Source organism: Furipterus horrens, unplaced genomic scaffold (genome assembly GCF_987537825.1).
Source record: "Furipterus horrens unplaced genomic scaffold, mFurHor1.1.pri manual_scaffold_3, whole genome shotgun sequence".
Classification (NCBI taxonomy): Eukaryota; Metazoa; Chordata; class Mammalia; order Chiroptera; family Furipteridae; genus Furipterus; species Furipterus horrens.
In genome coordinates, this window is record NW_028327173.1 from 49,513,351 (window position 1) to 49,538,700 (window position 25,350).

General features: G+C 41.9%; 1 protein-coding gene across 3 annotated transcripts in view; it reads right to left on the minus strand.

Annotated features, from left to right (window-relative positions):
• Nucleotides 1–25,350, minus strand: part of WLS (Wnt ligand secretion mediator) — a 101,484-nt gene that overhangs the window by 29,498 nt on the left and 46,636 nt on the right. For all 3 annotated transcript variants that reach the window (XM_090269594.1, XM_090269596.1, XM_090269595.1), the window contains exon 3: nucleotides 1,850–1,974. In XM_090269594.1, the coding sequence (XP_090125720.1) occupies nucleotides 1,850–1,974 (125 nt within the window). The remainder of the gene's footprint in view (nucleotides 1–1,849; nucleotides 1,975–25,350) is intronic.

The following is a 25,350-nucleotide window of genomic DNA, read 5'->3' on the forward strand; positions in this document are numbered from 1 at the left end:
TGGGTATAACCTGGGAATCTGAATTTCCTATGAGCTGTCAAGTGATGCTGAAGCTGCTGGTTCTCAGACCATACTTTCTGTCGTTCTAATCTGGGGAGTCTAGGAAGGGAGACTTAATAAAGGCCAGGTGCACCAATAGGTGCTTAGGCCCATGAGAGTCCTGGTGGCCCATCTGATTAACATCCCCTTTCACTCTCAGACATGCCCCAGACTGCATATTAAATAATAAGGTCATTCTGCTTATGTTCACTATCTCATCTTGCCCTTATAAAGACTCCACAGCAGGTTTTATTATCCCATTTTGCAGAAGAGAAACTGGACCTTAGACAGTTTGCCTGAAGTCATGCAGACATTAGGTTATACAACCTGGAACTGAAAACAAGTATGTTTTGCTCCAAATCTACACTTTTAACTAATGTGAATACCCTGAACCTGTCCCATATTACTCCTCTTCAGGGTAGGTTGGACAGGGCAGAGGCATGGTACTCAAGAGGCTTCAACCTGCCATTCTTACCATTCATTCCACAGGAAGCCCCAACTTTAGTTACAGGCAAAAGCAAAGTTAGGAAAACCCAAGCTAAGAGAGGAGAGGGACTAAATCAAACAATGGAGTAGGTACTACAAAGCTGTCCAAATCCTTCAGGAACAATTGATGTGGAGATGTCACATGACAAATGACATACTCATGAATGCGCTCCTGTAAAGCCTGGTCTCTCACACACTTCACACAAAGAGAATGAGACTGTTTCTGTACCTAAAGAGCATCAGAGATCACCTACCATTGATGGTTCACCATACCAGCACCCTTGAGGAGTGTGAAGAACCATGAGTAACAGTAACTACGGATCCATTTCACCTTCACAGAGACTTTCAAGAGAAGTCTGGGGTCAGAATGTCAGGGAGGCATGTATGAGGGCAGCTAATTCTGATTTGGTCCCTAAACCATCAAATCCCACTATCCTCAAAAGTCCCTGAGTCAATCCCTGAATGTTATATTTTAAAAAAATAATTTATTTGTTTGTTTGTTTATTTATTTATTTTTAGAGAGAGAGGAATGGAGAAAGAGAGTGAGAGAAACATCACTGAGTGGTTGCCTCTCAATCGCGTCCCCAACTGGGGACCTGACAAGCAACCTAGTCATGTGCCCTGACTGGGAATCGAACCAGCGACACTTGGTATGCAAGCCGACGCTCAATCCACTGAGCCACACCAGCCAGGGTCAATTCCTGAATGTTATATATAAGAAATGTAAGGCCTTTGCCCCCAAAGAAAATATCTTCCTATTTTCAATGTGGGATAGTAATCTCCTTCCCATGGGTGATTGAATGAGTCCTCCTGGAAGAACTGGAGAAGGGAGAATCTTCAAGATGGGTTAAAAGATAGAGGCCTCGAATAAAACTAGATTTCCTCCTTCAGGTCTTCTTTTTGTCTGTGGGCATTGGGATTTTTAGTTTTCATACTTGCACATTAACTTTGGCAGCAAAGAGATGCCTAAGAAATAGAGAAGTAGACAGAGCATTGATCCAATATCAACAGATTCCCACACCTCAATATAACTTAGCAACAGTCTTCAGACATAGTCAGCTACTAATCAAAGAATGAAGAATTTATTTTTTGAAGGTATTTCAGAGGAACAACTAAATCACTTCAGACATACATTCCTTCTAGTCTTTCCTCCTTTTCAGGGACATAAAATATCTACTAGCCCTTTTCTCTACTAAGATAAAGGACAGTTTGGCTCATGCATGCTAAGAAATAAGGAACACGTCTGTTAACTGTAAAGCAAATCTTCCCAGATACCTGGAAACCAAATAAAAATTCTATCAATTTAGACATCAAGGAATCCTACCTTGGGTGATGTGAAGGTACATTTGAGTTTCCGGGGCACTCTCTCATGGGCCATTTCAGTCCATTCGGCAAACATGTCATCACGGTAAGCCAGGGAAACATCCATGGAAACTTCTGCATTTTCTCCTGCAAGAGAAGTATTCACAATTCAGAAATGGCTTTGGAAACAGTTCAAAAATTCTTATAGGCTCTGTTGTGAAAAACAATAAGATGAAAGAAATGTATCAGTGTCCATCTAGCTCCAAATCTGAAGACTTAAAAGTCATGGGATAAATGGCTGGATGCCATTTATCATAACTTCTGTGCACAGATGGGGTCCTCACTCTCTCTGAGGCAGCTTGGATGGCCATATTCTGACTTATTCAGCACTTATCCTCCTACAACTTGCACTACTGGTCTTAGGTCTGCCCATAGGAGTCACATGGAAGGTGAGAGCCTTCTTCCAAAAAATGCCTTAGGGCCCTGGCTGGGTAGCTCAGTTGGTCAGAGTGTTGTCCTGATATGGCAAGCTTGGTCAGGGCACATACAAGAATCAACTAATAAATGCATAAATAAGTCAAAAAACAAATTGATGTCTCCTCTTACTCTCTCCCCATTCCTCTCTCTATCTCTCTCAAATCAGTAAGTTTTTTTTCTTTCTTTCTTTTTTTAAGTGCCTTAGATGCTGAAAGCCATACCTCATCTGCCTGTGTTTTCTCTCCTCTCTGAGAAACATGTCCAGGTTTTTCAATCCCCTCAGAGACATGATTTAAGTACCTTTGGTGCTTTCTTTCGGACATACTCTAGCCTGAAAGCACCCTCCTTAAAATTATCCCTAATAAGCTCTCAAATATAAGATCTGCTACTCCTCTCAAATATAAAACCCCTTCTTAATATTTGGACAATGTTAATCTAAAAGATGAAGGTTTTCCCCCCAAAATTAATGACATTATTAATGAGCACATAATTGTACAAATAAATGTTCACATATCCTTCCATATCAGTAAGGACCATGAATAGGTTTAACTCACCACAGAACTCATTAAGGAGATTATATTAATAAAAATTGCATCTATTCACTTGTCTGCTTTATCCTATGTTGAGCAATTTCAAAGACAGAGGGGTTCTAATGGAGAATAAAAAATGCACAGACCACATTTTCAAAACGATTGGGCAGCCAGCTCCCACATGTGGTTATGAGACTGCACTCAGTTCCAGGCTCTGGAATCTGAACACCCGCAGGTCACAAGGGGAACAAATAAGAATAACTGTTGTTTCGAAAATTAGGGCTTTTCTACCACTGGCCCAGTGTGGCTTGAGGGCAATCTGACAGTGCCATAAACCCCTGCTCTCTGAGGAAATCCAGGAAGAAAAAGAAATGATGCACAAAAGAAGGGGTCTGAGGCCATTCCAATGTAGATGAAATCCTCTGTGTACACTGCAGTCTGCTACTTTATTGGTATTTAAACCTCAGCAAAACATGGTGACTTGGCTACTTGTGTTTTCTTCCTCTTTCTCTTAAAATTAAAGAAAAAAAAAAAAAAAAAGGAAAGACAGAAGAGAAAACCAAAGGCTATTAAATCACAAGAGAAAAAACTAGATAAATGAGTGGGCCAGGGATTTCAACAAATTTCTTCCAGATGAAAAATAGATAAAGTAGGGTTTCCTGACAGCCACAGAAATGGGCACGGCATAAACTCCCACAGAAGGGATATCCTGGGAAAGTGAACCAACATGTCGCATAGACCACCCCCCCACAGCCGCCCCACACCCCCGCCGTCCGCTGCCTGCTGCCCAAGCCACTCCGAATGTGAAAACACCAGATATTGCAGAAGACACAGGTGAGGCCTGATGCCGACATCAGGGTGACTGGGTTGAAGTCTGTACACAGAATCATTGGACCCCCAGTTCTCCTACATCACCACACACTCTGAGGGGAGACTCTGGACTTAATGACACCAGGCAATGGAGAGACCCAGCGCTGAAAATGGGCAAAGTCTATATAAGAAACTGTGGGATACCCAGATGGGCAGAAGCAACACTTGAAGTTTGTTCATCCTCTAGGTTAGGGGCCAGAATGTCTCCAACCAACTGCTCCTTGTGGGGCAGCCTCAGTGGTCAACAGAAAACAGTTGACCAGAGCTTCAGTACCAGGCACCAAGATACAGATAAAGATTTTTTTTTTCTGGTAACACTGGGATTAGGAATTGGGGCCTTCTATTCTATTAAAAGCATACTTTCAGAACCATACAGCTCAAGAATACAAGTGTGAAAAGCTGTAATAGAAGTCACCAATTCGCACATTGAACTCCTGGGAGCACTAGGCTTCAGAGAAGCTCTAGTCTGAACCACAGGTAGGAGGGGCTGTAAATGTGAGCCCCTCACTTTTATTTTTTAATATTTTAAATATATTTTATTGAATATGCTATTACAGTTGTCCTAATTCTTCCCCCTTTGCCCACCTCCACCTGGTACCCCCTATTTCCTCTGGCATACAAGTTCTTTGGCTACTGCATTTCTTATATTGTTCTTAATATTCCCCTGTCTATTCTGTACCTACCAATTTGTACTTCTTAGTCCCTGCATCTTTTCCTCCATTCTCTTCCTTCCCCCTCCTAATTGATAACCCTCCAAATGATCTATATATATATATGAATCTGTTTCTGTTCTGCTTGTTTTTGCTTAGTTTTTTATATTCAACTGTTGACAGTTGTAAATGTGTTGCCATTTAAATGTTCATAGTTTTGATCTTCTTTTTCTTAAATAAGTCCTTTTAACATTTCACATAATAATGGCTTGGTGACAATGAACTCCTTTAGTTTTACTTTGTCTGGGAAGCACTTTAACTGCCCTTCCATTCTAAATGATAGCTTTGCTGGATAGAATAATCTAGGTTGTAAATCCTTGCTATCCATCACTTCAAATACTTCTTGCCTGCAAAGTTTCTTTGGAGAAATCAGCTGACAGCCTTATGGGAATTCCTTTGTGGATAACTCTCTGCTATTCTCTTGCTGCTTTTAAGATTCTCTCTTTACCTTTAACCTTTGTCATTTTAATTATGATGTGTCTTGGTGTGGGCCTCTTTGTGTCCACCTTGTTTGGGACTCTCTGTGCTTCCTGGACTTGTATGTCTATTTCTTTCACCACATCAGGGAAATTTTCTTTCATTATTTTTTCAAATAAGTTTTCAATTTCTTGCTTTCTCTTCTCCTGGCACCCCTATGATTCAAATGTTGGTACATTTGAAGTTGTCCCAGAGGCTTCTTACCCTTTCCTTGTTTTATTGGATTATTTTTTCTTTTTGCTTTTCTGATTGAATGATTTTTTTCTTCCTTATGTTCTAAATCATTGATTTGATTCTCAGCTTCATCTACTCCACTATTGGTTCCCTGTAAAAAAAATTTTATTTCACTTAGTGTAACCTTCATTTCTGCTTGGGTCTTTTTTATGCTGTTGAAATACCCACGGAGTTCCATGAGCATCCTAATAACCAGAGTTTTGAACTCTGCATCTGTTAGATTGCTTATCTCCATTTTGCTTAGTTCTTTTCCTGAAATTTTGTTTTGTTCTTTCATTGGGGCCACATTTCTTTGTCTCCTCACTTTGGCAGTCTCCTGTGCCTGTTTCTATGTGTATTAGGTAGAGCTCTTTTGACCCCCTTAGTATTGTGGCCTATTGTAGAAAAGTGCACTGGTAAGTTGAATGAGGCATAGTCTTAGGTAATCGTCCGGGTGGGGCAACTCCTGTGAACCAGGTTGATGGAGTCTCTGATATGGTATCACTGCTTTCTGTCCCTGTGTGGGGGAGGGCTCAGAACAGGACAGTGTTGCTGCCTGGCCTCTGGAGTTTTGCCTGGGAGGAAGCTGTCCCCTGGCACTCACCCTGATGCCAGACACTTCAGTTTCTCCCCTTATGCCACTGGTGCCCTTCAAGCTGCTGCCCCCATGCTGATGCCCAGACAGAGTGAGTCAGTGTAAGCCCTAAGTCTGATGCAGGTCCTTTAAGAGGAGATTCCTGAGAATCCCACAGTTTCTTCTGCCACCCCAATCCCCACTGGTTTTTACAGGAAGAAGTTATGGGAACTTATCTTCCTGGCACTAGAACCCTGGGCTGGGTGGTCTGGTGTGGGACTGAGACCCCTCACTCCCAAGGTATCCCTCCCAATTTTTATCCACCATACATACCCATTCAGCATCTCCACGTCTCTGCTCCTCTCTGCGTCTCCTCCTTTCCTACCTATCTGGATGAATTTGACCTTTTTATAGTAGTCCCTCTCTATATCGCGGTTCACTTATTGCAGTCTCACTGTATCACGGGATTTTTAAAAATATTATATTTAATTACTTATCGTGGATTTTTTGCTATAACGCGGGACTTTGCTGTACTATATACGTATGTTGTTAAAGTTATGTAGGTTTAAGAGTGTAGAGTGTAAGGTTCCTACTTTGCGGGGGGGGGGGGGTGTCTGGAACGTAATACCCATGATAAGTGAGGGAATACTGTAATTCCTTGGTTGTCAGACTTCCATACAGCTTGCATTTGGACAAATCTGGGTGATAGCTGATTTGTAGTCTAGTTGTAATTTTTGCTATGGTTGTGTGAGGAGGTGAGCCATGTTTACCTATGCCTCCATCTTGACCAGAAGCCTGGAATGAACCCTGCACTTTTAAAAGGTCCAAATCTGTCTGGCCTTTTTCTAGCTATTCCCTTCCTAACAGGGTTAGATAACTTTAGTAAAGGGGACATGCCCACCCAAAGCTAAACCTATCCCCAATTCCTAGACCATGCTCTAGGAACTTGGGACCCCGGGATATCCTACCCAGATAGCTCTGAGCTGACTTCCATGGCCTGGGGTGGCCCTCTTCACCAAATTAGTTACTGCATCAAAAATACTCAGAGCAGTGCAGAAAGTGTAAGGATTGGCTATTGTTGTTATCATTTTATTGGGGAACTGAAACTCTTATAGCTACCTTTAATTCAAAATAATTAACAGATTTCAGGAACATGGAATTTTATACTATGAAACCCCTATCCAAACCTGGAACATAGAACTAAGAAACAGGGAAGTACTGGGCAAAGGAATCCAGGAAAGCTGTGAAGTCAGCCCCCTGAATCATTTTCTCGTCTGCCTCCAAAGGACTCAGAAATAAAGTTCAGCTTTAATGACTGTGTTGCATGTAATAAAACACCACTTTCATGACTCCTGGGATACTGCGTGGGCAATATTCCCTCCCCCTATCACCACCCCCAGAGATAATGAAAGTGAAGGATCCAATTTGAACTCCCTGGGAGAATGGCAGGAAGGCCAAGGTAGGCTACCTCTGGCACCTGGAGAACCTTCCCAATAAAATGAGGACACTGGTTATACCAGTTCCACGGTATAAAGTTGTAAGGTGTCAGCATAGGGCATTTACAGATTTGAAATACATGGTTTTCCACAATATGCCAGGCCAGCAGCTGTTCTATACTGTGGGCTGTCCAAGCTTCACTTTTCTCAAATGGCTTTGGAGACACATTTTGGTTAGGTGGAAAATTCATTCGGAATGCTGAGAAGGGAGGTGTGGAAAGGCACTGTGGTTCTCGACACTTACTATTTCCATCCTGGTATGGGGGCGGTGCTCTAACATGAGGAAAACTGAACTCCAGGGTTCTACAGAAACAGACCCAGATGGCAGAGTATCATTCCAGGTGAAAAGGACCTGTGCCTTCCCATATCAGGAAGCATCAATCAATCATATCCTTAGGATGCATTTATCTCTGTACTAGTTAACATGACTGATACTCACACCCTGGTCCCTGGCTGGTTTGGCTCAGTGGATTGAGCGTCAGCCTGCGAGCTAAGTGTCGCTGGTTCGATCTTCCAGTCAGGGCACATCAGAGAAGGAAAACTCTGACTCCAAAAAACCTCCGCTGCCTTGCGGCATACCTCTTCAGGGGAAAGGCTAAGGGAGTAAACCCAGACAGAAAATCCGGAGCCGGAGTCCCTAAGGCGGTTCGACGTTGTAGTCAACACTGGCAACTCCTGCGGCGCACCTGAAGCCAAGCTGTATTGACTCCGTCTTTCCCTTGGACCCTTCAGCTGTGAAGAGAGGGGGGGTCTGCTGCATGGGCAACAGCAGACCCTCCATATCACCCTGCCCAGGCTCTGTAGCTTCAGCTTCACTGGAGAGGACACTCCAGCATCATCGCAAGATGTCGATTCAACACGGGAGGAGACAGATACCATGTCACTCCCGAGTCGGACTGCACAACCATTCTCGGCGGTGCAGATAGACTCTTAAGAAGCTACACCATCGTCTCTCGAGACGGACAGCTGCCGACGAGTTAACATGCCCTGCCCTGCATCAGAAAAGCGTTTGCCCATCTGTTTTCTGAAGACAAGTGGAAAGTCAGAGAGAAGAGCAAGTTCTTTGAAGAAGCCAAAAATGATGGGGAGACAACTAGCTAGGAAAGAGCCTCAGCACCTCCATGAAAGTAGGGCGGCTGCTTAACGAATGAATGAGCCTTGTGGGCAGGAAGGGGGAGGATGAAATGATGAAAGGAGAGGCTTCCATGAGGAAGTCATTGAATGATTTTCACTTACACTTTCCTTTTTAATTTTATTTTTTAAATTGCAGTTTACACGCGACATTATTTTGTATTGGTTTCAGCCATAAAAAAAGAATTAAATCTTAACATTTGATATGGCATGGATAAACCTAGAGGGTATTATGCTAAGTGAAATAAATCAGTTTTGCACATTTTGAAATGGGCATTTTCCAGTTAGGATAGTACAAAGTGTTTGGGGCCAAAGAGATCTGCTTTTGCATCCTATCTTTATGTCTTTCTAGCTAAGTGACCTTGAGTAAGTCTCAGCTGCCATCTCTGCAAGACAGAAATAGTGGGACCTAATTTCCAAAGCTATTGACAGCACCACTTGGCATACAGACACTAAAAAATACCAGTTCCCTGTCCCAGTTGGTGTGGCTTGGTTAGAGCATTGTCCCATAAACTAAAAGGTTGCAGGTTCGGTTCCTGGTCAGGGCACATACCTGGGTTGCATGTTTGGTCCTCCATTGGGAGCTTGTGTGGGACGCAACACATAGATATTTCTCTCACATCAAATGTTTCTCTCCTCTCTCTCTCTCTCCCTCCCTTGCCCTCCCTCTAAAATCAATAAGCATGTCCCTGGGTAAGGATAAAAATATATATACTAGTTTCCTTTCCATCCAGTCCCAGGACGGTTAGGTTATATTGCTAACCAATTAACTGGAAATAAAGGAGAAAGTGAAGAGGGGAAGTCACATTGAAAAGAATTATTTTATAGTTGTCAAAGATTCCCTGAGAAACCTTGATTTTCCTGGGCCCTTGCCCTAGGGTAAAAAAATTAAAGAGGTTTCAAAATGTTCATATGCATTCCCACATTCCATAGGGGAGCCTGTCAGTCACCAGGGTTTGTTTGGGTAACCTCTGAAGGAGGACGCCCAGACCAGCCTCCTCACAGCCTCCAGCAGACATATAATCTGAGGTTATTTATGCCAGAGTTCCTTCCCCAATCAAAAACTCTCTGACCTGGCTTGTATTTTCTTGACGCTTTCAATTAAGGAAATAACAAAATAAACCCTGTCCTATACCCACGGTTAGGTCTGGTAAAAATGGACTCATCTAATTATAAATTTGGCCCTGGCTGTTTTCTTAAGATGCCCTACAGGCCTGGGTGTGAGCAGTTATAAAAATGAATGAGTACAATTATTTCCCAAACCAGCCTAACAGTTCAGTTCGCATTACCTCTCTTGCTCGTCTCCATCACGTCACGCATTTGCATTGTGGAGAAATATTTTCCTCATGTAAGAGGGCATTTTTCTAAGCATCATCAAAATGGTCCCTTGCTATGTTCTGAAGGAATATCTCCTAGGCAAAGTCAGCTGAATGTAATAAAACACCAATCTATGAATCATGATCAGGGCAGGGAGAACATTCCTTACATCAGGCCCTTGGCAAAGTGGCATCTCAGTTAGAAAACATTCACTTAACCTAACTGTATGCTACTGTAGTGCTAAAGGTTATGCATTTGGACAGGTTAGCTAGGACATCAATTGTTCTGTAAACAAATGAATCTGAAGTACCACAGTATATAGAAGAACTACATTTGCTCACCATCTTGTAGAGTAGCTCTCTCCCCTTCTAACTCAGCACACTAGCTTTGAGGGTGTCTCATCTGCTCCTGGGATGCCAGTTACCTTCTCAAGTTCAAATTTCCCTCCTGAATTTCATATCCACGTGCTCACTTCCTACTGGATTTCCCGACTGTACTTTTGTGGTTCAGAAAGCCAACCCAACTCGCAGTTTGGTCAATTCTCTTTGCTCATCATATCTTGCAGACCACAACAGCTAGTGCTGCCTCCAGGATGGAAGCAATATACCTCTGAAAACCCTGGCATGAGATGGACCTTCCAGTCCAGTTCACTTTTTTCTCCATCAAGTATTTTTAAGCACCTGCTAGTTTCCATGCACAATAGTGGGGATAAAAATACATACAAGGCAAAGTCTTTGCCCTCAATTGTTTACTGTAAAGTGGGGAAGGCAGGTCTGTTTAAATAAGTGTAATTCCATGTAATACCACATTTGAAGGACTTACGAAGTACACAGTCAACACAAAGATGCCCAGAGTGTTAGGTATGGGGACAAGGAACGCAGCATGGACTACATGATCTTCTGGGTCACCTCATCCAGATGAGATGATGGTCCGCTGTGAATCACTGGGTGAGTAAGATTTCACTGGGTAACCAGCAGGAGAAGAAATTACAGGCAGAGGAAGCCACATGCACAAAAAGTCATGGGAGCACAAAATAGCACGGTGTCATGAGGTGGGGCGTGGAGGGCACAGCCAAGGTTGGAGAGCGGGAGGCTCTGACGGCGATGGGAAGAAGCCTGCTCTGAACGCTGCAACGCTTTATTTGGGAGAGTGTTTAAGCCAGGAGATCTGGGCGCTGTGTGAAAGGCAGACCAGGGTCTGGGGCGGGAGAATGAGACCGAGAGGAAACCGAGCCCATTGCACTGACGCAGTTCTCAGCATGTTTAAGATTATCTAACCTCACAGAAAAATATTATCTTGTCTGTTTTCCAAGGCATATGAACTCAACATTAATAAATCTTTTCCTAGCAAAGCTAGAGAAATCAGAACCATCCAAACAGGCGACTGTTAAAACACTGGGAGACAAATGCAATGCAGCAATAGCTCGTTTCTATTTGACCACAATCAACATAAATGTGGAGAGAAAATCTTGATAGCTAGGGGAGGAAGCACGCAGTGGCTTCCTTGCTTTCTCCTCAGGACTCCCGTGGTGCACAGAGCATTTACAATAGCTGATTTGATGGTTATGAAAATCTACCTGCCTCTCTCTCTCCCGCTCTCCTTCCCTCTTTCCCTCCCTTCTCTTCCTCTCTCTCTGAAGGCAATTAGAGAAGAGGGCTTCATTCACACTGAATCTAAAAATAGATGGTGGCAGAGTTCACAGACTGACAGCTGCATTCTCATACAGTAACCAGGAAGGGAAAGGAATAGGTAATTTAACTTAACAACTTCCAAAACAAACAGTGCAGAAGTCCAGGATAAAGAGGAAACACCAAGGGACACTTCTTCAAAGAGCTGGAAGAGGAATGGGGTCAGCTCTGTAGCAGTTTATTGGTCCTTCCCAAATCCTGATGAAACTGGCGAAGTATTTTGCTCAGATCTGCCTTTAGACAAGAGTTTTGGCAGATGAAGCTGCTAAAGGAATCCAGGCAAGGTCAGGGCCCAGGCCTTGCCCTTATAATTTCTTAATAGATGACCTGGATACCAAAAGTTAAGATGTATAGATAAAATAAATGAGTACTTTCTCCACCCCACCCCCCACCATATCAAAATTTACACTCTGCCTAGCCTGGGGCAGAAAAAAAAAAAGTTATTCAGGAAATAAACATGGATCATTAAGGGGGAGAAACCAGGTGTCTGAAAGGAGTGAACCATTTCTTCCTCTCAGTCTGCCCGGCCCAGGATTATGGTTGGGCTTCAAAAGAAACAAGGGAACACTTGTGGACAGGAGGCAGATCCTCTCTGCAGCTCTCCCACAGACCTGTGTGGGCTCTCAGGGCTGCTGCCAGCCAGCTAAATGCCAGATCACTGCACCCCAGCATTCCCGCGCCGGACTACCTCCATCGCCCCGGTGACTAAGCTGTTTCAACAGCTGTGTTATTGCTGGAGTCAGGCCAGTGTTACTCACACAGAGTATTTGTTTCGTATGGCTTAAGGGGCGCGGGGCGGGGGAGGGGGGTGCGGGGTGAAGGGGGTACTGAACTTGGCTTTGGGGGTTCTATTTGCAGATCAGGTCCTCCCCTCGATCCATCACAGGGCATTCCCTGAAGCCGAGCTCTGGGTGGCAATGGGACAACATTGGGCTCCCTCCCAGGCTTCCAAAAGATGGCCAGATTCATAACACCAAGAAGAGGGTGCAGAAGGCATGCGTGTCTGTGTGAGAGCAAGAAGAAAGCGTAATAGAAAACCACGAGCCCCAGTTACCTCCACTGCCCCTCCCTCAATAAAAGCCACCTGCACCGACAGGAGTGTTAAGCCCTTTCCCTTTTATTCTCTCTCCCCAGCCATCTCCTTCAGTCCTCCCCTTGAAATAACTTCTCTTGCCTTTTGGGTAACACCGGCACCCCTTCCGCCTCTGTCGGTCTCTCCATGCCTCTCGCCACATACGGGCCCCTGAATCCTAAGTCTGGGCGGTGTCCTCCCTTAGCCAGTGGCCTCCCTCTCCATCATTGCATCACTCACTGTCATTCAGGCTCCTATCACTTTGGAATTAAGATGAGCCCGTTGGCTCGATCATCACCCCCACCACTCCACCTCCCCCCATTGCTCAGCATGGCAGGCACTCCATTACTAATTGCTGGACAAACCAACCCAACTCCCTTACATCGAGGGTGATGGGAGAAGGGAAAGGGCAGTGCGCTGGTGACCCCTTTTTCCTGTCTGCAGGACCAATTTCTATTTCTAGTTCATTATAAGCTGCATCCACCTAAGAGCCCTATTATATTAGCCTGCTCTCTCCCTCCTAAGTTCTCACCAAAGGCAATAGGGCTACATTTTCTAATGTTGAAGAGATCGTAGAAATGCGCATCTCATAAAAATATAACAATGATCCTTAAAACCTCCCATTTTGAGTGTTTACTATGTATAGACATTTTCAGCCACACATAGATGCCAGCCAGATATAAACGAGCATTCAACAAGCTCAAAATGAGGAAACTGAGGCCCGGTCACACTGCTGCTGCGGGAGGGAGGTAAGCTGTGAACCCAGGTTTGCCTGACTCCACAGCTCAAGTTCTTTCCCATTATGTCATGCACTAGGAGACCTGTTTCTTCCTCTAGGAAAGCCACTAATTAGCTGTACTGTCTGTGTAAGCTGTTTTACATATTATATTATTTATTTAAATACTGAAGTTGAATCATATGATAACTAAGGTCCTCCTAGTTCTAACAATTCATGAATGTAGAAATCTAAACTGCCACCAGCTATTTAACTGTTTTCTACACTTGAGGCATTATGGCAAAAACAAACAACAAAACAATTCCTGCCCTCCAGCCACTTATAGTACAGTTGGAGTGATAAGGGATAAAACCTTGAGTCTGACTAATGTTAGAGCTAAACAGTAACACATAGGCCATGGCCAGGTAGTTCAGTTGGTTAGATCATCGACCCCATACACCAAGGTGGAAGGTTGGATCCCCAGTCAGGGCACATAAAAAAACCAGCAAATGCGTCAATAAGTGGAACGACAAATCCATGTTTCTCTTTCCTTTCCTCTCTGTCTCTAAAATCAGTTTTTAAAAACAGTAATAAAATAAATAAATAAACAGTAACAAATACAAAAATATCAGAGTACATGGCAGTGGGGGAGAAAAAGAACACAATCATAATTTTAAAAGGACAATAGTGCATTTCAACAATGGGTTCCCCCCTCTCCCCAAAATATCTTTGTGCTGCTTGCTGGCAGGAAAAGCCAGCTACCAGAAGGGATCACATCTGTTTCACAGGAAAGCTTTGTTTCTGACAAGTTTCGTAAAGGAAAAAGTAGGCTAGAACAAGCTTTTTATTTTCAACCCACCTTTTCTTAGTTCTCCCATGAATGAGGAAGGGATACAAATGCGAGCAGGCGGCCAGGGAGAAAAATAATATGGCTGGTGGTGCCTGACCTCCTGGATTCCTGCTGTCAGAGAAGCCTGAGAGGCAGCATTTAATTGTGGAAAAACCAGCCTTGCTAGCCTCTTATCTTTTTCCTCTGTGACTTAAACCCACAATTACTGGCAACCCCTAGATTCCGAGCCACTCAGCTGGTGGTGGCCTGATGGCTGTGTCTGCAGCTGAAAAGCAAAAAGGGGAGTCAGATTTTACCTGCCTCCGAAGCCAGCCTTGGGCGAACACAGCTAACCAGCTTTATGACTTCTCCCATTAAAATGTTCACAGATGCCCTCCCGTCGGGAATACCACCATGCAAGAAGTCCAGATCGAAAAAAAAAAAAAAAAGAGATTTCCAGCTGCTGTATAATTCAAAGGACAAGCTATGAGTCTCAAACCCTGAGTTCCACATTTTATTGCAGCACTAGATGCATGATTTTCAATTCCTTTTCTGAAGGATCAAACTCCAAATTTTTTTGACTGGTCATCAAGGCAACTCACCAATTGATCCCTCTGGCTTTCAGGAGCTTAACTTTTCTCTCCAATGTGGAATTCTTCCACAGCCTAACAAATGGGCTTACTGTCCTTTGCATATAACATGCTATTTCACAGCTTTTCACAGTTGAAAAACATGGGTGTTAGTCCTGACTGTCTTACCTCCAAACCAGGGGACCTTGCAGAAGCCACTTATTGTCTGAGGTTATCTTCCATATACCTCTGCTCCCATCCTAAATTATTATTCCAAAACATTTTAATTTATATGTTAATAACATCTTCTATTTTAAAAGAGTATTCTCCACCTTTTAAAAGTGCTGATCAACATGGTATTTGGCACTCATGGGTCTGCCTTTACCAGGAAGTCAGAGCTCTTCCCTTCAGGTTCACAAACCTCTGAATTCCATGGATGACTTTCAGGGCTTCAGTAGAAATATGAATACAGAATGTGCGAATGGGGTCTAGGCACATTTCCTCCCCCAAGGTTGAGATCCTTGATCTTCAATAAATAAAGTGTTAAAAAAAACAAAAAAAAAGGAATAAAGAACCTCTGTCCTAAAGTAATAAAAGGCAGGTGGAAGCATCTGCCTGGGTCCTTGTTTTGCACACTGGGCCCTACTGCTTCCCTTTCTGGGCTTCTATATTCTCTCCAGAACTCACATTCCTCTTCTCTGCTCAAGTCTGAGAATAATAATATCTCACTTTTACTGAACACTTACTATGTACCAAGCGTGTAGTATACAAAAGCATCATACGTATTCTTCTAGTTTAATGCTTAAAACAACCCTATAAGGGTGGTATTATTATTATTTCTATTTTATAGATCAATGATTTTCAATCTTTTTCATCTCATGGCACACATAAACTAATTACTAAAATTCTGTGGCACACCAAATATATATATATATATTTTTGCGGATCTGACAAAAAAAATGTATAATTTAATTCATTCACACTGGATGGCTAGTGTGTTGGCTGTTGTCATTTTTAATTTGACAGTCTAAGGGAAACAGATCAGTGTTGCTGACTAAATAGTCAGGTATTGCATGTTTTAGAAATTATTGTGGCCTACCAGGTAAAAATTGCTGTTGTAGACGACAAAAAGTACAAGAAAGCTCAGAAACTTACCAAAGGTCATAGAATTTGTAAGTAGAAGGTTAGGGATTCAGACTAAACACTTTGGCTTCACATAGCAAAAAGAGGCTTGCCTTTAGCAAGGGAAATAAAGAAAAGAACAAATAAATGGGACTACATCAAACTAAAGAGTTTCTGCTCAGCAAAAGAAAACATCAGCAAGATGAAAAGGGAATCAACCATATGGGAAAATATATTTGCCAATGATACCTTGGACAAGAGATTGATCTCCAAAATATATAAAGAACTTATACGACTTAGCACCGGGAAGACAGACAACCTAATTAAAGTGAGCAAAGGACCTGAACAAACACTTCTCCAAAGAGGATATACAGAGGGTCCATAGGCACATGAAAGAATGCTCAACATCACTAGCCATCAGAGATGCAAATAAAAACCACAATGAGATACTACTTTACACCTGTCAGAATAGCCAACACCAACAAATCAACAAACAACAAGTGCTGGTGAGGATGCGGAGAAAAGGGAACCCTAGTACACTGTTGGGGGGAATGCAGACTGGTGCAGCCACTATGGAAAACAGTATGGAACTTCCTCAAAAAACTAAAAATGGAACTGCCTTTTCAACCAGCAATTCCATTGCTAGGATTATACCTGAAGTATCCTGAAACACCAATTCAAAAGAACCTATGCCCCCCTATGTTCATAGCAGCGCTATTTACAATAGCTAAGTGCTGGAAACAACCTAAGTGCCCATCTGTAGATGAGTGGTTTAAAAAACTGTGGTACATTTACACAATGGAATACTATGCAACAGAGAGAAAGAAGGAACTCCTACCATTTGTGACAACATGGATGGAACTAGAGAGAATTATGCTTAGCAAAATAAGACAGGCAATGAAAGACAAATACTATATGATATCACCTAATACAGGAAACTAAAGAACAACACAAACAAATGAGCAAAATTGAACCAGAGGCATGTAAACAAGGAACAGACTAACAGTGACAAGAGGGGAAATGGGAGGGAGAGAAGTGGGTAAGAAGGGGATGGGTCTAGTCAAAGAACATGTATAAATGACCCACGGACATGGACAATGGGGTGGGGATTGACTGTGGGAGAAGGAGTGGGCAGGGTTTGGGGAAACAGTGAGGAAAAATGTAGGAGAACTGCAATGGAAAAACAAAAATTTTTAGGGGTGGGGAATCTAAATAAATAAATAAGCCCCCAAATCCCCCCCCCCAAAAAAAACTTTACTGTAGGAAAGTGTAAAGCATGGAAATGCAATTTTAGTGTATGTTAGAAGGACAAGGATTTTCCTTCACACTGTATATTTTTCTCCCTACATGATGCTTCCAGAATTTGGCATTCTGAAGAAGTAAGTAATGCCATAAGGTTCTTTGCATAAAACTAATAAGACCAGTTGTTAATAGAGGTTTTGTTGACCAAGACTTTGACTGGAATGTCATGCCTAAAGGAGGCATGCCTGGGCTCTGGTTGTTACCAAAAAGCCCTGAGCAACTGGGATTGACTTTCGAAGGTAATAAAAGCCCATGAGAAAAAAGGCCTGGTACCTTGGTTGGTTGTGCGGTTCATGGCAATCTTTTCAGGGAAGGAACGAAGGTTGCTTTCCTGAAAGATGGCTAGAAGGAACCTTAAGGCACAATGGAAAACCAGAAGAACTTGGAAAGGACAGGTGTTTACAGGCAAGGCTGAATGGCAGGTATGTGGCTCAGCTTCTGTGCCCTGAAGGGAAGACTGAAGGTCACCCTAAAGGTTCCTTGCATAAGTTCCAGCAAAGCAGAACTAAAGATCGTATGTGATCATTTGATGCTCGTGTTGTGTTTATGCAAATGAACAGGATAAATTAAAACTGGACTTAATGCAGTCGCTTTAATGATGAGGAGGGTAATCTTAAGAAGAAAAATCACAATTCAAGGAAAATCACAATGCTCAGTGGTAGATTATAAACTAGTGTCGCTAACTGTCTTTAAAGTTTATTTTCATTTAAAGTTTGCTTTCATTTGAAAGTTAGGCTAGGTCTGTGACATCATCAAAGATGCTTAATTTACAGGCGAGAAGAATGTCAAATGCCTTGCAACTGGATGTCTTCCCAATAAGGCAGCCTCGCAGATTTAGAGACTGGTTTGTGGGTTATGTTGCGTAAATTAACATGTGTGTTCTGTTTTCAAAGGGCATAAGCCTATGATCTCATTACCTGGGTGATTGTCTGTACATATAGGCCTCACTTAATCCTGTCTGCAGTGCTGCCTCCTGAGACTCAGTGGTTTGGCTGAACTAAGTGGCTGGGTTGGTGAAGTACGGGGTGGTCTGTGGGCTTCACTGGTTTCTCTTTTCTGTCCTACTGGCTTGGACAGAAAGAGCCCAGAGGTCTGAGATGGGGGAAACCTAAAATATTCCCCTCAGCCCCAACTAATTATAGTGGGCAAAAGGGCTTTGGAGAGGTGTGATGTGCCTTGTACTTCTTCCTCCAAAGAAGCAGCCTTTTTTTTTCTCCTAATGTGGGACTTTGAAAAATTACTCCCTGCCTTTTGTCATCTAGTGGTTATGGTTTTAATGATGCCTTTTAACCCTGTTGCCAAATTTGTTGCCCCTGGAATACAACAAGGATGCCAGCCTGTTAAACCAAGCATGCCATTGCCTGGGGACAGCCAACTGACCTGGACTTGCAAGATCCTTCAACCTTGTGAGAAGACCACCCTCCCCTCCATGCCCCAACTCTTTTAGGGATTTCTGGACCCAAGGGTAGGTAGGACGACGACCATGTTCAGCTTGAAGCAGTGAGAGGAGCATGAGACCTTCGACCATTGTCTTTTATAAGATTATGAAGGGTATTAAGTCTGAGAGGGAGGAATTGTTACAGAGCGGGTGTCCCCCCAAAAAATAAAAAAAATAAAGAAAAGAAAAAGGCTGCCTTTGGCCTTGGCCAGGTAGCTCAACTGGTTAGAGCATCATTCAGATATGCTAAGGTTGCTGGTTTGATCCCCATCAGGGCACATACAAGAATCAATCTATGAATGCATAAATAAGTGGAACAACAAATCGATGTTTCTCCCCCCGCCCTTTTTAAAATAAATAAATAAATTTTTAAAAATGAGCCTGCTTTTGGACTATTTCCTTGCCATCAGATAGTAGATTATAATAAGTTCCACCATCTCCTTTAAGTCTCCATCCATAAAGGCTTTAAAAATTACCTTCTCAGTGAGTTAATCATTTCCCACTCTGTGTTCATGGAACCCTTTGGGCACTCAGCATTGAACACATTGCTGTAATTTTTGTTTCTTTACCTCTGAACTAGACTGTGCTCCTAACTAATTATTTTGAGTACTTCTTGAGTATTTACTGTGCCTGAAGCTGTGCTAAGTATGGAGACATGAAAATGAATAAGATGCAGTCCCTGTCCTCAAAATTCAGTCTTGCAGAATAAAAAGAAATAAACATAGAAGGGCCATAATGGTTTTTGAAACTGTATCATGAAGGAGGACTTATATTTGTATCTTAAATCCCAAGTTTAAAAAAAAAAGCCAGCACACAGTAGAAGCCCAATAAATGACTACTGAGTGAATGAAGGAAGTTGGGAGGGAAGGCTCAGAAGCTGTACTGTTAAATTAAAAGTTCTACCATCCCTTTATGAAAACTCTTTGGTTATTTATACACTGACTCACCTAAAAACTGCTTCCTGTGTTGGTGTCTATGATACATTTTTTAATGTCAGACTAAAAATACACTTCCAGTACAGCAACCCTGACTGCCTACCCAAGGACTAGAAATGAACACATGGTAGCATGTTACAAAATAAAATACAAGAAAACTCACTTCAACACTAAGCTCACCCACTAACAAAGGGGCATCCATCCTGACAAGAGGTGTCTTCTAAAAAGGTTCCCACTTGAGGGTCTTTGAAGTCACCTATTTATAAAGCTGAACGGACACTCATGGGACTTTTATGGAGCCCAAGAATCTTAAGTGAGTCGCAGACTCTCTGCAAAAGAGAGTTAGAGCATCTGGGACTTTGGGGGTCATCAGTGTAATTTCCCACTCAGAACAGGAATCCACAGCACTGTTGATAGACTTGTGGTGCGGTCCAGGCACTGAAGCCACAAGATCACTTTGACTTATCACCCTCTATTTCCCATCTGGGAGACTTGGGACCTCTCTCTTCCTCAGTTTCCTCATTCAGTCAGGGAGAATTGTTGAGATGATCATGTGAAATAAAAGTCAAGTTGTCTCAATCAGAGATGATTTGGTTGCAAGTAACAGGATTTTACCCACACTAACTTAAGCATAAATTAGCTGGGAGGATACAAAGGAACCCAGGGACATAAAACTCTGACAAGCTTGAGGAACCAGAACCAGGAAGGGAAATCTGCCAAGAAGGAAGTCATCACTTGTAGTAATCATGATTATCCCCCACTGTTATACCCCATTGTCCTTCACCTCCATTTTCTCTTTGCATCTGGTCCCAGGCAACTTCCTCTGCTTCTCCATGCATGGGGTGAGTGATGGCTGCCCAGATAGCCCTTGGGACTTTTCAGTTTAAGTGCTAATGAAGATGGGCCTAGGAAGACTGAACCCCAATTTCCAGAGAGAGAGAGGGAGAGAACCTGATTATTCCCCCTTGTGTCAAGGGCCCATCCTAATTCAATCATCTGAGGCTAGAGGACTGACCATGTGGCCAGCTGCCCATTCAGTAGTCATGGCAGAAGCCCAAGATAGGCAAGTTCTGCGAGGGAATGGTGAGGCCAAAGCAAATGGCTGGCAGACAACCAGCAGCATCTCTGATACAAAAGTAATTGGAAAGGCAAACTACCACCGTGGTCATCATCATTATGACCCCCCTACCCCACCAAACAGCTTCTGCTTGACTACTACCAGTGACAGGCTGCTTGCTAACTGAAGAACTTCAATTATTAGAACTCTTTTCTATGTGACAATAACTTTTTTTTTAAAGATACTAAATTTAAAATTTTATGTCTTCCCCCAAGCCTTACTTTTAAAGAAGACATAATTTTGCTTGTTAGGTCAGGCCTGGGCTTTCCTTCGTGGTTGTAATATGAATAACCAGTAAGACAAGAAAGATAGATTTGTTGGACAATTATTTTAGGAAACAACCTGGACCAGAATAATTTTAAAAACCAGAACTTCTTCTTCCTTTCAAGGATTTCTACTACCTCTGCTATTAACACTAACTTACTTAAACCAAAGAGGAACTGGAACCGTTTCTAGCATCAGTGTGTAGACAGTAAGTAGATGGTGAAAGAAATGATTTTTTCTAATGTAGCGTCCCTGGCACTTTTGAGAGTAGAATTCTGCCTCATTTAACAAAGGATTCTCCTTCGCCCATCTAACTTTCTTTTGCTTTGGAAAGTATAATCCAGAAAATAATCTTATTTAATAATATTCTTAGGTTCCACAAAATAAAAGTATGATTCCCCAAAAGATAACCTCACATTAGCTATGTGATGACTGACTGCATTTAAATAGTACTAAGAACACCCAAAGTTAGAAAAAGAGGTAAAAACACAAAAACACCTTATGTATATTGGGACCACTATCCAGGAATCTGCTGCTGCTGGCTGCTTTGCTGTTCATATTTCTCATTGATGTCACCAGGCTTTTATTTTAGTAACCAGGATATACTTGTTATGGATGCAAAGAGAATCTCCTCATTTATATTCTAAACTCAGAGCAGGAAATGAGACATGTGGGTGATCTGCAGCTGTGGTACTATAAAAGGACCTGCCTACCTCCTAGTCTAGGTTCGAGGCTATACTGCATTCTCTCAACTACATACAGATTGGGGGATTTTTTTTTTTAATAGGAAAATACACCATTTTAGAAAGACCAGAGACACTTCTGTCCAAAAATTAGAGGCTGCTCTTTGGTAGAAGGCTCCTGTACAGTGTAGCGTACTTCTTGCTCTGTACCATCCACCTACCTACATGGCAGACGGACAATGAGGAGATCCTGCTGTGTCTCCAGCCAGCTGTGCTATAGTGGGCAAGTATCACTGGTTGTAAGCTTTCTTCATCCGGTAAATTAAAAGACTAGTCCTTAACCTTTAGGGGTCAAGCACCTATTTGAAAACCTGACAGAAGCCACAAACCCTCTTACTCCAAAAATCATATAAGTACCTACAACTATAATTTTACATGGCACAACAGGGGGCTCACTTGGTTCTTGAAATCACCTGTCATCTCTTGGTCAAAGATTATTAGACCAGCAGTACTCCAACGTTGCTTCCAGTGCTCAGTCTGCAATCACACAGCTAATGTTTAGTAACAATACCGCAAATTATTCAGCACCATAGATGAGTGTTTTAAAACTAAAAATCAAGCCAATGCAATCTACTTTCCAATGGAAACTGACCAGTAAGCCAATAGGAAACTGGAAGGAGGTGAGAGGGACTGGCTATAATAAACTATAGACATTAATTTTTAAAAATATTGGAAAATTTTAGGAGGAGCCCAGCTCTGTTTCTCAACTGGATTTTTTAATTTGGAAATGCACAACGCAAAAACGTCAAGCCAGATAAGAGAGATCCAGACAGCTTTATAGCAATGCTGTCCAAGTAATGGGCTTACCAATTCATCACATGAAACAAATAAAACAAAGCCAAAGGTTCCCACACTCCTGCCAATATAAACATGTTCACAATAACTAATTCCAAAGTTGTGCGTGAAGAGTCCCTTCAAGGGAAAGCTAATCCATGAATTAGAGTGAACAAACATGATGTCCCTAATCTTCACCATTCTGGGTTAATCACCAAAATATAGTCTTCTCCCAGGATTTCAGTTTCTTCCTATTCCAAGTCAGTAGGTAAGACTGACTCATACTAGTAAATTCTAGGTTCTAGCCTTTGTTTGAAGGGGGTGCATGACTCCCTAAGAAAGAGGACTAGTCATGTAAACCCGCCTGGAATACTGACAACCTCCCTACTTTTATCCATCACCACAAACCCCACATTATTTAAGTCTGGATCTTTCTGGTATATTTTGAGGGGTTTTTTGACTTATCTTTTTTTTGGAGGGGGCGGAGTATGAAGGTAGAAGGAAATTTTGAGGTTTTTATTTCTGCTAACATTGACTCTGACTGATGTAGGTAAAAAAAATTAAAGGTAACTTTGAAAATCTTGGTGATTTGAGACTGCAATGAAAAATATCTAATCAGAAATGATTTTCTTATAAACAGAGATTGCAACATGATCATAAATCAAAGAAGGTCTCTGTGTGGAGAGAAGTGGAATGGTAGAATTTATATCTCAGTAGTTGCTTCAACATATTTTGTTAAAGAGGGATTATGTGATGAAGCGTGAAATTCCAGTTGTGTGAATACCATATTTCCAGTGGCCTGTTCCACCACAGCAGTTGTAGGTCTGTGGTGTGTGGACCTACATTCAGCTCTCTCTGTGACCCCTTCCCAAGAAACATTTGTAAGTGAAATTCAGGACCACGATTCTTACCGATGACCAACAATAAGTTCACAGAACTGACTTTCTTCCTTCTACAAATTCACCCCTGATGATTTTGGTTAATCTGACAGTTTATTTTTTACTGTTAACAGCTTGTTCCTTTATTCTAATTGTTTTCACGTAGTGTCTAGTTAACATTCCATAATACGTGCCCAAATGGAAGAGCACAATCACTTCATAAAAAGTTAGGCAATTTTCTCCCAGGACACTCAGCCATCTAACTTGAATATCGACTAGGTAATAGTATCATTTCAATTATGTTTTTTTGTTTTGTTTTGTTTTTTTACTAGAAACAAGTTTTACAGAAATGTTTTCAGTTTGAGAAAAGAAAAATCACTCGTCAGCTATAGAACTATGTAATTCCATCATTTTATGTAGTCATTTGCAATAATGAAACAGGCAAGTAAGAAAACATTCAACTGTAGAGTACAGCACAGGCCTCAAGGCAAAACAACAACTTCATTACCTAAGAACAGAACAGATACCCTGGCTTTTCCTACCACATACCCTTTACCAATATTTCTTTAGCCTGAGGGGTTTTTAGACCTCTGAAAATCCTAGATTTACTACTCAGCACAGAGCAATCCATCTAGAGGCTTTCTGCCAATGAATCTCAGTGCTTCTGTTTCAACAGCCTGTACATTTGAAAGCTGGGTTAAGACATGTCAAAAAGGGAAAAAAAAGAAAACCCTCCATCTTTGATCTCTGCACCCAAGTTCCTCAAAAGGAGCCCCATAGAGCATCTGAAGTTATGCTAAGTATGTGACTTGCAGTTGTAATCAGTAGAGGGACATTCCTTTACAAGTGGGCACTATATTAATCAACCCAAACCTGTAGTTCATAAATACATACATAAATTAAGTGAGTGACTGACAATATTATTTAAAAAGAATGAGATATACACACTCTAGAGGAGATTTATTTTCAAATACAGAATTTGGCGTTACAGAAAAATCTAAGTCCATCACATTGATAAGCATCCATTTTTCCCAGGGATTAACCATACAGCTAGGCGCCAGATGCTTAGGCTGACATATTTCTGACATTCTTTTCAGTCTACTCACTCTGCCTTCATGTCCTCACTTTTTGGAGTAAAAACTAAAGTCTTATGTCCCTTATAATTCTACAGAAAAACCACTTTTGTGCCTTGGCAAACAGGTTAATTCCATGCCTCTGAAATGTTCAGAAAAAAGTCATCACTGACCCAATCATAGATTTCCACAGACAAGTGTGCTCAGAATTTGTAATTGGTGTTCACTGAAAGGTTCATCACTCCTGCTTCTAGGCATCTCTGTCTCGGGATTCTCTTCCGTTGGTCTTCCTTCTCCAGATCTTGTAGACTATTTTAAAATTATTACCATTTAAAAGTTGAACTGGCTAATACTTTTCATACTTATCACCAAATGACAATTATAAATATTAAAAATGCTTACACTTAAAGGTGAAAAGTAGGGGTTTTGTTTAAAATTATTTTTTTAGGTGTGGGTTACTTTTTTGCATAATATGTGTGGAATATCTGATTTATCAATAATCAATTATAATACACACATTCTCTAACCATTTTTATTACTATAAATTACCCTTTATTGTCATCATTTTCTCTCCAAAGGATCATAAGCCTGATTAAATCTTGGAATCAATGAACCAATGACTAGCTTTTAAATGACAAGTCAATGCTTTTCTTGTTTCTAAGGGTTTGTCAAGATCTTGATCCTAGCTAAAATCTCTATCACCTTAAATAAGAAAGCTTAAAAGAAATAAATATTTAACCCAAATAACTAAAAATTGACTTAAAACATAAAGTCCTTAGGAGCACAGACAGAGATGTTAGAGGGGTGAGACCCAGGCCAGTGCATTGACCTCTAAGGGAGCTGGTTCAGGAATTGAAAACCACAGAGATCGGAGAGGACTGGAAACAAAGACCAATGGATTGTTACTGCACAGCCACGATGAGCGCAGGATTGTTCTGGAGGAGAATCCACACACAAATGCTCTACTGTGCTTCTGTCACTGCTACTTCTAAGTGAGGAGGGTTGGCCTTGAGAGGGTACCTCGTGGCTATATTCCTGAGTGCTGTCTTCCTCTGCTATGTGCTGCACTGCACATTATGGACAGCGAATGTCTATTGGGTGCCTCCTGTGGAAACAAAATGAAGGAATAGATCCAGCCTTGGCAACAAAGCCAGCTTTTGCCTCTCTCCTGAGGTTTCATCAGTTTCATCCTTCTCTTTGTGCAGCTGT